The 12,778-nt window shown below is 41.8% G+C and overlaps 1 protein-coding gene across 8 annotated transcripts in view; it reads right to left on the bottom strand.

Annotated features, from left to right (window-relative positions):
- Positions 1 to 12,778, bottom strand: part of astn1 (astrotactin 1) — a 487,501-nt gene that overhangs the window by 11,515 nt on the left and 463,208 nt on the right. For all 8 annotated transcript variants that reach the window (XM_005936984.3, XM_005936986.3, XM_042225858.1 and 5 more), the window contains 2 exons: positions 10,161 to 10,261; positions 7,441 to 7,624 (listed from right to left, as the gene is read on the bottom strand). In XM_005936984.3, the coding sequence (XP_005937046.1) occupies positions 7,441 to 7,624; positions 10,161 to 10,261 (285 nt within the window). The remainder of the gene's footprint in view (positions 1 to 7,440; positions 7,625 to 10,160; positions 10,262 to 12,778) is intronic.

Genomic DNA, 12,778 nt, shown 5'->3' with positions numbered 1-12,778 from the left:
TGATGCTGCTGATAAGGTTCATGTAATTGGTAAGCAAACTCATAACAATGTGCACTGATACTGATAATGCAATTTTCTATTAAAAGTCTATACCAGGGTGTGTAAATATTTCTATATTTCTGTTCATTCTTCAGTATCACAGAAACCAATAAATCACCAGCAGACAAACAGCAAAAAGGCACTTCTGCTTCAAGTGTGTGTGTATTTTCATCCTTGTCTCAACTATAAAAAGTCAGCGAGCAAAGTAAACAGTCTGCGGTGATTATGATTATGATTTCCTGAGAGAAATTCCAACTATAACAATACTTATTATCGCAAGCGCTCTGATTAGAGAGACTGTCAAGGAAAAACAGAAAGAAACTCAACAAAAAGGATCAAATATTTTTCAGTTCATCAAAGGGCACCGAGTCCAACCAAGGACACGGTCGGGACGGAAGGATCGAGGATTCCTTTCTTTTCAGCCAAGCCAAAACATCTAGCGTTTCGAAGTCAATAGCCTAACGTGACGGGTGCTCCCCCGGCGATGACAAGGTCTGGCCCTTGGGAGGAGAATTGTCGAGCCTTGGAGAGACAGTCTTTCGGTGAGTTTATGGTTTGAGTTAAAGCATCACGCAATGTTGCATGAAAAAGGCAACACAAATGTCCCGTGGAGAATGCCAAAGGTTCTCGTCAGTGAGATCCGATACGTTTCTAAAAACAGCAGATCTGAATATCTGCCGCCACAAGAAAGATAAAGCCACATTTGTTCATTCATTTGTTTCCAGATATTGCTTACTTGGCTGATACGAGTTTACATTGAGTCAGAGCCGGAGCGGGGCTCTTGTTATCTGTATTTTGACTAGCTAATGAAAATCTCGTTTATTCTGTCCTCATTGTTTGTGACAGGGAAACTGGGGAATTCTCTTCATAACAAGTCGAACTGATCTGGGAAGATGAAAATGTGCGTGGGTATGCATTTGTGGTCTGAGTGTGTGTGAGTTTGTGTCCACCCTGCTGTTTACTCTCAGCAGCACAACAGACCTGAGGTGTTTGGATGGGAGAGCTATATTGTCTCTCAAGTACCACAAAACTGCTGATTTAAGAACAAACCACAACTAAAGAGACTTACAGCAAGGCTTTAGGACAGCAAGGACTAATTTCATGGATGTTTATGAGAAATGCCGCCTACCAATTTCTTACCAAGTACCAGGTCAATGCATACAGTGTTAGCTATGCCAATTATTCTGGCATTTTACAGCTTTTTTACTGTAAAACGTCCCAATATTAGTTAGAATATAAGCAATACAATGCCATTCTATGAGGCAGACACATAGGTGCTCAAAAAACAAATAAATAAATAGAAGGAACACATTTCTGGGATGTTGTCGCTTTAGAGTGTATCCAGTTCAAGTATCAGTTTCAGCTGCTTTAATGTTAATATAATTAACAACAGGTGCACTAGAGCGGCAACAATGAGACAGCCCCAAAATGAAAGCTTTTAGAGGTGGAGGCTTGCTGACATTTTTTTCCTCCCCGTCTATTCTGACTGAATTTTTGCTAGTTTTGCATTTGGTTAGGGGCAACGCCACTACTGGTAGCATGAGGCGATACTTGGACCCTGCAGAGGTTGCACAGATTGCAATTTGTCCAGGTAGTCCAACACATGCCATTGCCAAAAGGTTTTATGTTTTTCCCAGCACAGTCTCAAGACCATGGGGGAGATTCCAGGAGACAGGCAGTTACTCTAGGGTACTCTACTCTAAAGTCTTTAACTCATCAGCAGGACTGGTATCTGCTCCTTTGTGCAATGAGGAAGAGGATGAGCACTGCCAGAGCTACAAAATGACCTCTAGCAGGACACTGGTGTGAATGTGTCTGACCAAACAATCAGAAACAGACTTCTTGAGGGTGGCCTGAGTGCCTGATGTCCTTTAGTGGGCCCTGAGCTCCTTGCCCGGCGTAGTCTGGAGGAGGTAAATCCATGGAGGGACACACAGACCTCTACAGGCTAGACAACGACACCATGACTGCCATTAGGTACCAGGATCTTCTGTCAAACCCTACACTGGTGCAGTGGGTCCTGGGTTCCTCCTGGAGCACAACAATGCCTGGCTTCATATGGTAAGTATTCAGGCAGTTCCCAGGAAGACGGAATTGATACCACTGACTGGCTCCCACGCTCGTACCACTGGCACATTATGGTTTAGTCTATCCGATGCCACCAGGCTGCACCTCGGACTGTCAAAGAGGTCTGTGATGCCCTGGTCAACATCTGGTAGGAGATCCCTCGGGACACCATCCACTGTCTAATTAGAAGCATGCCCCAGTATTGTCAGGCTAACTGATTACCATTTTGAATTGCTGTAATGAAATTTCAGCAAAATTGACTAGGCTGCTGCATCATTTTTTCACTTTGACTATTGATTACTATTTTCATTTCCATCAAATGTGGCACCAAGAGCTGAATGTAGCCACAGCGATGCCACTAATTGGTTAGTAAAGTCCAACGTTGAAGCCCAGCAGCATTTTTGCAGTTGCCGTCTTGATGTTTTGAAACCTAACGTGATGAGCGAGAGATAAATCTGACTGTGAAACCAAACTGCACTCTTGTACGGTATTGACTTACTAATTACAAGGCAGGCCCTGGTGCTTTAGTCCTCTTTTTGACTCCACTGGGAACCGATGTTTACAAAAGGAACACGTTGTTTTCAATAGGACTTCAAGTTCCATTGTGGCGAGTGCTGTTTCCCCTATACAGTAATACTGAAGCACTACTTAATAGAAAGTATGCGGGTGCAGTTACTAGAACCTGTAAACAGCTGCTTTTTTCTGGATTTTGTGACTTCCAAGTTTACTTTTCTGTAAAAAGCAAACGAAATGCAAGGAGAACAATCAGAACAAAGAGACAGTTTCATCAAAGCAGTAGTAGCAGCTCTGCCCCAACCCTAATGTTTAGTTTAGGTTTTTTTTTTAGCTTTTTTATTTCTACAGTCATCTGCTTAGAAAAATATGCAGTAAGCCACAGATTAAAAATTCTGTCTGGAATTAAACAGAAATACAATCTTTATCCTAATATGTCCATAATGAGTCTAGTCTAGATTAGAAAAATGTTTTCCCGGTTCAGCTGAATGACAATGATCATCATGATCTGAGATGTTTTTGCAGCATCGGGCCAACATCAACACAGGATGCCTGAAAAGCCAGAAATATGCATGACGGTTATTTTGGTTTCTTAAAAATGATATCAGTAGTATTTTTGTCCTGGCATAGGTGCGGCCATTTATCTGCTGCATTTGTTTTCCCCAACGGTCAAATAACGTCAGAGAAACAAACTGCTTGACGCCACAGGGAAGCCTGTCAGCACACTCAGACACACGGCGGCGGAGCTGTGAGGCCATTAACCTCGCTGCCTGCACGCTCGCCTGGTAACAATAGACAGCATACAGCTCAGGTCTTTCCTCACTCTAAAGTAGATACATAGGAAAGTCTAATGTTCATTTGATGACTTGGCTAAACAAAACATGTTTATACTTCCTTCCGCTGTTGCCAGCTCTCACCTCAAATGCACTTCTCTGCCACTTTTCCAGCTCTGAGGTGCCTTTATTAACATTAATCACCCCTCCCTTTAACTAAATTGGGAGGCTGTTAATGTAAGTGTATTTTAATGGAACACTTCAGAAGCAACTCCCTCAATTACATCAACTCTTTCCAGCATGGTCCCTATTAAAACCAACCTTTCATTTAGGGCGGGGGAGCCCACAGACAGAGGGAGAAACACAGAATTAAGGGAGCCTTTGCTAATCAGTTTCACCTGCCAAAGCGAAAGCGTGTAACACAGACTGCTGTTTATAAGTAGGTTTTATTTCAGACACATGGCTCTGTTTATAAAACATTAAGCTACAGTTTTACATTATGGGTACTTATACGTAGTTTGGGCGGAAATTTGGGGCCCTCCATGGTTGCGAGTTACTAAATGGCCCCGGTGATGTAACAGAGGTTAAAAGCACTCGGCTTCCCAGTCAGTTTGACTGACTTTCTCCCGTAACTCTAATTCACACAAACAACCGCTTTGCAATCAGAGACAGCGCTTTGGAAACTGTGAGCGGCACATCTGCCCACCTTTGAGAGTCGAAACAACAGTGTGCTGAGCTTTTGAAAGAGCTGATATAATGGAGACCCTATAAATGTGTTTGTAATAACAGTGGAACAAATTAGCGCTTGCACCGAAAAGTGTACGAAGCACAGTTTTGGTTTTATTTAGAGCTGTTTTCTGTTCAAGCTGTAACTGTTGTTATGCACAAGAACAGATCACGTCAGACAACTTGTGCGGATTGTTGTGGGAATAGATGCTCAGGCCAAATGTAAGTGCAGTGCAAAAGAAATTGCTTGCAGCGCATGTTGGGCAAAAAACACAGCTACGGTACCAAAGATGAGATGTTTTTTCCAGAGAGCAGTTAAATGCAAAGACAATGTGTAGGCTAACGTTAGCCCGTTCTGGACAACATAGCATCATTTAGCTAACATTAGCTAACACAAGCTAACTCAAGGAGTTGCACAAAAAATAAATAAATCACCTCACTCAGAGTTGTTTTGAAGGGAGGGAAGAATCCATAAAGACTATAACATTTATTTGTAGGAAAGTGTTGGAAAGTTTTCAGTTTTAACATAGTCTAAGGTAGGGTTGCCAACCGTCCCTTAAAATACGGAATCGTCCCGTATTTCGAAACAAAAGCACACGTCCCGTATTGAGCTAATAAGGGACGCACTTTGTCCCGTAATACAGTGAGAATCAAAAGTAGTCTATAACTTTTAATGGAATTAACGCTTTGTTTGAAAACATAATTCCCAGCCCCTCTCCTGCTTTGTGACCAATGAGCTGACAGCACACTTATGACAATTCGAGTATGACAATTCAGATTACCGCTCATCTCATTGGTCGAGGAAAGGTCGCTTGACGGAGAAAATACCGGAAGACAACAGATGACCACAACAAGAAGCATGGCCAACAGGGAAACAAACGCCGACACTGCGGTGCAAGTCTCGGACGACAGTACACCTAAAGCTGGGCAGACACTGTGCGATTTTTTCAGTCACGTTATTCAGCTCCTGCTCAAACTGCACGATTGACTCGCAGGGGTTAGAAGTTGGTAGGTCACGATGCAGGTCTCACACTATACCGCCCGATGCTCTGATGCGACCTGAGTGCTCACACTGTGCGTCCATAAAATGAAGGTTATAACAGAAAATCTGTCGCTCGCTCTCTCTGTCTTTCACTCACACAGACACACCACCACCATCAACTTTGCTAAATTGCTAATGAAAAACATGATCAGGCAGCTGTGATTGAGCAGCATGTAGATCCAACTATTTTCACGGTTGTTGTGGTCGTGATAATTTTGTGAGGCCACATGGAAAAGGCTCGGATGAGCTTTCCAAAGTTCTACAAGTTGTGCCTCCATCGCTTGTGTCCAGATCACACGCTGCACAGCCGTGCTGCTCCGTCTTTTTCACCGACGTTTACGTGTTTGCACGTGAGCAGTGTGAGCGGCTGTGGTGACACCCTCACGAGCGATTGATGATCGGGAGCTGCTCGAGGTGTTAATCGCTTCTCGTTACCCCACGTATACTACACGATGCACGATGAAGGCCAAAATCGGGCCGATCACCAAATCGGTCGCACGACTCAAAAATCGGCTCAAAATGGGCCAAAAATCGCACAGTGTGAGCCCAGCATTAGAGCAGCAATGTTTGTTCCCCTCAGAGAAAGGGAAGAATGGGAAAAGGAAAACACCTGGCTGGAAAAAGTTAATATGGGCATGTGCAGTGAATATCAGCGCTATGTGGCCAGAAGTGTGATAATATAATTTATTTTGTGTAATAAACAACTGCAAGGATAGATGATTACAACAAATAGATGACTAATACATAAAAGTAATACATAGATGAATAATGATGATGAGTTATGATGCGTAATCATGGGAACAAGCGGGTTTACAAACAGGAGCAGCTGATTAGCATTAGAAAAGCTGAAATAATACCTCAACTGAAGCCAATTGTACTAAATGCACTAAATGTGCACTGTTACAAGAATATTTTTCTTTCTATTGTTTTCTATTATTTTAAGTTAAGCAGGACAGAGTTCTTTTAAAGAAAGATTTACTTATATTCTCAAAAGTTAAGCATGACAGGCTTCTGTTTAAGAAAGAGACCTGTTTTATGTGTTAATGTTGTCATTTTGAGCTAAAAATAAATGGCTAAATGATCATTTGTTTCACATGTGTTCATATCACAAAGAATAGAATATGCATCTACTTAAATCAACTTCAAGTCAAATGGTTAAAAAAAATAATTTCACACACAAAAAAAGAGCTAGAAAATTCACCACACTGGGAAGGGTGAAGACAACTGGGTCGAGGTGTCCCTTATTTATTTTTCAGGGAGTTGGCTACCCTAGTCTAAGGGGATTGACTCGCCAACGTCAAGTGGCAGCTAGCTTACTTTTTCAGCTCCAGAGATTAGCCCTCTGTATATTTCAATGTCAACTGAGGCATTCCTACATTACACTGGTAAAAAAAAAAAGATCAAGCTCCGGATACGCACAGTACTCATTCAATGAACTAGTTACTAATGTACTATTGGTGTAATCTTGGGATATGTAGACATGTGTATTATAATACACATGTTTATATATGACACAATTTGTTGATTTATTCATCGCACCTGATCTAGATCTGTGTCAGAGTGGGAACAAATTCCTATAAGCTGTTGGGGGTGCAGTAATCACTAATAGAGCACATCTATGTCTTGTGATTCAGTCCTAGCCTTCTGGGTTTTACAGGATTGCTGGTGAATGTTTCGATTATGAAAGGCCTATCTGCTCAAATTGCACTTTAAAGTGTTGTTCTGACAAACTGTGATCCAATCCAGACTCTTGTCTAGTTGCCACTTTCTTCAGTCTCACACTGTTATTGTTTGAAGATGTCAGTGTCAATTGCACAAGCTCAGTATGACAGATTGCACTTTGTTGGTGGGAGGGCAACTCATGAATGGATTACACACACTCCCACACACACGCATATCTGGAAGACTGATTACAGTGAACGCAGTCTACACGTTATTAAGGCTTTTGGTATTCTGTAAAAGTCTGACTCAAGACAGACCTACAGGGCTTTGTATATTGTTGGGTTCTGCTGATAAATTGGCGATCAAGTTAAAGTTGATGATCAATTTGCTAGAAGGAATGCATTTTTCTGATCTGAGGTTACACGTCAGAGATGTGGGCACGTTTGAAATACAAGCTGAGTCCCAATTGTCTGGCAGAAAAGTCACTTTTTCCTGTCGTTTCCAGCGTGGGTAAAACTAAACTGCCTGTGGTGTTCAATAAACATGCATTTTCCAGTGTGGCATCTTTTGTTCTTGTTGACTCGTTAAGGAAGAAAAGAAACTGTCAAATAACCGTACCTGGGTCCCAACTCGTCCTCACACCTCCAGGTGAATTCACCAAAGCTCTCGTAGCGCTGGTTGTAGTGGTAAAGCACACGGTGCAGTGTAGGAGCGCCCAGGTCCATCAGAGTGTTGTAAGCTGTCTGTTGCTCCTTCCCACTGGTGTAGCCGTTAAACAGGTTATATATCTTATCTGCAATTTCTGAAAGTATATAGACAATCGGGGGTTAACTTGCAGCTTTAATAGGAGCAGGAAACGAGTGTTAACTATGCCCAACAATAAAGAACAATACCGGCGATCAGTTCAAACCCTTTTTATGTTTAATGAACAGGCTGACTGGGGCTACTTGATATTAAATGATCCAGGCAAGATGTTCCAATGACAAAGTCATCTTTCTCCTGAATCCATGCTAGCCTCGCTGCTGTTTTGGATACGCTGTTGAGGTTTGGGTGGGGAGCTTCGCTGAGTTCACACTCAGTCACGCTTTCTGTAGACAGACGGGGCAGATCGCTCATAGCGAGAGAAGAATGTTTGTCTGGGGCAGGTCTTATCTGTTTTTGCATCCATTTTAAACAATGTTGTTAACAGTGATCCTGACGAATGCATTCTTAATTTCAATTACTGTAGGACACGACAGGAATCCATGTGGAATCATGTCAGTTGCTAAGGTATGGGCGAGGCAGAGTAATAAAGAAATAATATTAAGAAGTCTAATCCCAAATTAGGATGTTGGTTACTGGATAGTGATCAGCACCCCTTTCTTCCCAGCAATGTCAGAGGTCACATGTTTGTGGATGGAGGATCAGCGACACAGTAACTGTAATATGCGTTTGTTTTTGGGGTCATTGGAAGAGATTCTTTGATGTTGACAAAGATGTTGGACATATTGCAGTTTTTTCCCCTCAGTTATTGGGCACTGTTAAATATAATGGCCTCATAAGTGGAGAAGATGTGTTCTTTCCTGTTTCTTCTGCAGCTCCAATTTCAGATGAATAAAGCAGATGTCATTTTACATGAATATTTTGGTCTCACTACCATTACCGATCATTTTAAAAGGGATAAATCATCAACAACGAAGTTGAAGAATTCACTGAAGAAACTAAAACCTTGGAGTGTAAGTCCTCTCGGAAGTGACAATGCCAAGAAAATCAGTAAAAGCAACTACATGGCATGTACTGCATGTCACACCATGCGTAGATTTCCAGTAATTAAAACCAACTGCATTAAGTGGCACATCTTTTCTTATACAATTAGACAATTACATTGGAAATTGTTTTCACAGTCAAGCACAGTAAATTAAGTAGCCCCTTAATAGGGTTCAAATAGGAATTGGACAAATTTTAAAAAATCATTATTGAACTTTAATATTTTGCTGAAGTCCTTCCATGTAATGATGGCTTGAAGTCTGCAGATGTTTGTGATGTGTCTTACTCCCTTTGGTTTTTTTCTCTGCTAGTGAAATTCAACCTGACTGACCACGTGGCTTATTCCTGTTTAGCCTGATTTTTCAGGCCTTTGTCCACTATTGTAGACAATATCAAGTTTGCAAGTTCTGCTTGGCCCTGCATCAGACCAGCGTGTACCCTGCCTGTCACCCTGCGGTAGCTGGGATAGGCTTCAGGGTGCCTGCGACCCTAAATTGTTTAAGCGGAAGAGAATGGATGGCTGGATGGATCACAGTACACTTCAGAATTCATCTGGCTGCTTCTGTCTTCTGTCACATCATTAATAAACATTAGTGACCCAAGTACAATTTGAAACCACTCATGCCCATGCATCACACAGGCTTCACTGTGTTCAGATCATGAGCTGTTCCAAGCCTTCTCCATTTTTTGTTACTCCTGTCCTTCTGTGACAGGTTGATGTTACTTTCATCCGTCCAAAGAATGCTGTTTGAGAGTTAGTCTCTAACCTGGCCTTTCTGTTCATGAGGTTGAACCTTCTGTCAAAGCGTCGTCCACAAAGCCTCTTTATGGTAGACTTCAATAACGGATAGCTACCTTACAGGGGGAGTGTTTCCCCCTCTGGGGACCGTTGGAAAAGGGTTTTTCTTCACCATGAAAAGGATCCCATGATCATTCATCACTTGAAATGAACTCTTGAATATTTGCCTGCTTAATTTAGGAATGAAGAAATATCCCACACCTATCACTGAAACAGCTTTTGCGTAACTTTTTTAATCAGCCCACCCTTAGCACCAGGAAATATGGTACTAGGGCAGAAAAAAAGACAGTCAAGGTACTTTTGGCCAGGGCCTTTAATTAAAGCCATACTTCAATTGTAGTGGCAAAAAGGTGAAAACTGTGACACTACCCAAATGTCTACCCCCCTGTCTCCAACTCAGCAGCAGGATCTATAAAGTCTTTGGTATGAAGCTTCACTAGTGCACAGGGTGACAAATGATTTCAGCTCGTTAATTTCTGACATGAAATAGCACACTTTATAACCAATATTCTCGTGAGATCTTAGTGTACAGTGTCCATAAACAGTTCTACTCCAGAGAGGAAAACTATCTGCCTGTGTCTTTATGACTCGCTCGATGAACTCATCTAACATCTGTTTTGTGCGGTTTTGAGACATGTCTGCAAATAGAAAGAGCAAATGTCTGTCCGGTAAATAAAAAAAACAAATGAAAAAAAATTGCACCAAATATAAATTTTTCCCCCCGAATTTTTCTGACATCATATAACAATCATATTTACTACACAAATAATGATGTACAGTCTTTTCCCCTCACCTTGTGCTTTGACGTCATCCACAGTTGGACATGGAGTTTTGATGGTGACTTCACTTGGAGTTGAACGGCGCCCCGTGTTGTCTACTGCCCATAGCCGGAACCTGCACACACACACACACACACACACACACACACACACACACACACACACACACACACACACACGCACTGTGAAATATAAAGTCCATTTTTCCATTTTGTTAGTGAAAATCTATAAAACCTAAAGTAATAAAATGGATTTCCTGCAGTGTATTCTCATGAAAGTGCTGAACAAAAAACATATGAGCAGCAGCAAACATGTCACAGCTGATGCATTTCCTGCAGCTGTTAATCCAATCGAAAGACCCCCTGCTTTGAAGACCAGGGCCTGCATTATCAATACGGGAACAGTGCCACACTCCCAATTTGCCGTTCTCTGCAGAGCTAGTTTCACTGAATGAATATCTCCACCTAGTGGCCAATTGTTGCAGTAACAAAGAATGATGTAGCAGTACGAACACTCAAAAGGCAAAGAGGTGTAAAGAAATAGACGAGTGAATGACAGATATTCTCGGTTAGAGGAAAGCCATTTGAATCTTTCCATTATATACTCAAAGACTGAACCTTTGCTTTTGATGCAACTGCAAAGTATCTTTTTTTTTGCTGTCTTTGAGTTTCTAGCATGCCGTTCTTGGGCATATTTTATCTGAAAGAGCGTATTTTGCTTCTACAAAGTGCCATTCATGAGCATTGTACGGAATCCATCTTTATAGAAAATATAAAGAGCTGATGGGAGAGACAAGGCCTCGGTGCAGAGGCTCTCCCCAAGCTAAGAGCTCAGGGAGATGAATGAGCTGTCAGACAGGATAGAAAGAGCAGGAATCTCGCTGATACTGGAATTAAAAGAGCATGTGTAGCTGTTCACCGAACCCACATACGTCAAAATTGTTTGAAGAAGCTCTGTCCATGGGCCTTTTTTTTTTTTTTTTTTTGTCCCGTTTGGCTCTTTTGCATCAGAATTGTTGTCTAAAGGCAAAGAAAGATGCCCAACGGATTTACTTTACCAAATTGACCATCCCAGCCTTGCCATAATGGTCCATTTGATTCACCTTTTATTGTTTATTTTATTTTCACTTACTGAATACGGGACAGACTTGAAGGGGAGAAAGAAAGAGGGAAAGAGAAACAGCTGAGAAGAGGGACGGGGGAGAAGGGCAAAAGACAAAAACCAACAGAATGAGCAGAAAAAAAAAGCATATATCAATCACCTGGATCACCTGCTGAGAAAGAAAAAAGAAAACAAGCAGAAGAGAACTCTGGATGTCCATGGGCCTTTTGCCCTTTTTTTCTTTACTTCTCTTTGCCTCTACACACTGCTGTTTATCTTTTTCCTCACTCTTTCCTCTCTTTCTTTCTCAGCCCCAAATGCTACCTCTGCATTTTCTCTCTTCTCCCTCTTTTCCCCCTCTCCACCCTGTTCTTCTGCTCTGCAATGTCTGTGTGTGTGTGTGTGTTATGCATGTAGCTTCCCACCTGGCAAGCTTTCTGTGAGATAAGTGTGAGCATGCTAATGAGAGCATCTGAGCATCCGGTGCTTGTGCATCTGTGTGTGTGTGTTTTTAATTTTGCACTGGAAGCATATACATACACTGACAGACCACTGAGGTTTTTAAATCTGACAAGGACCTGTTCAACTGCTCATTAGCACAAAAATCTAATCAGTCACATGGGAGCTCCATATACTTAGTCATGTTCAAAACAACTTTTTGAAGTTCAAACTGAGAATCTGAAGTTAAAGGAGGAGTGCCAACGTGGCATGGTTGTTAATACCAGATAAACTGGTCTGAGTATTTCAGAAACTGTTGATCTGCAAGGGTCTCTAGGGTTTACGAAAAAGAGGAAATAGTCAGTGAGTGGCAATGCCTTGTTAATCCCAGAGGTCAAAGGTGAATGGCCAAACTGCTTTGCACTGATAGGAAGGCAACAGTAACTCAAGCCACCATCTTACAAGAGCTTCTCTGTCAAACAGTGAAGCGGGTGAGCCTCAGCAGCAGACCGAGAATCTGAGGATACAGTTTGTGCTGGCTCGATTTCTGCTGCTTGGATGGCAGGCTCAGAATTTGCATAAAAAACATGAAAGCATGGAAGTAATGTTCATCCTGTGCTGTATTAATGGTTCAGGCTGGTGTTGGTGATGTAATGTGTTGGGGGATATTTTCTTGGCACACCTGGGGCCCATTAGTACCAACTGAACATTGTTAAATCCCATAGCCTACCTGAGTAATGTTGGAGACCATGTCCATCCATTTATGACCACAATCTATCTGCTACCAGCTAGATAACGTACCAAAAAGTTAAAATCATGTCAGGCTGGTTTCTTTGAATATGAGAATGAGTTCACTTGACTCAAATAGCTTCAGAATTGATTAGATCTCAATCCAATAGACCACCTTTATGGTGGAAGATTCCCATTATGGATGTGCAACCGAAAATATGAAGGAACTGCGTGACACCATCATGCCAATATGGGGAAAAAAAAAATAAAAATAAACATAATCCACCTAGGCTGCACAAATATTTAGTAAAATGTGTAAAGCCCACAGATGTTCTGACTGTATTACCCGGCACAAGTGAAGTGG

The sequence above is a fragment of the Haplochromis burtoni genome, unplaced genomic scaffold (assembly GCF_018398535.1).
Source record: "Haplochromis burtoni strain Fernald_Lab_line unplaced genomic scaffold, NCSU_Asbu1 Contig_185, whole genome shotgun sequence".
Taxonomy (NCBI): Eukaryota; Metazoa; Chordata; class Actinopteri; order Cichliformes; family Cichlidae; genus Haplochromis; species Haplochromis burtoni.
This window is presented reverse-complemented; position numbering and strand designations above follow the sequence as displayed.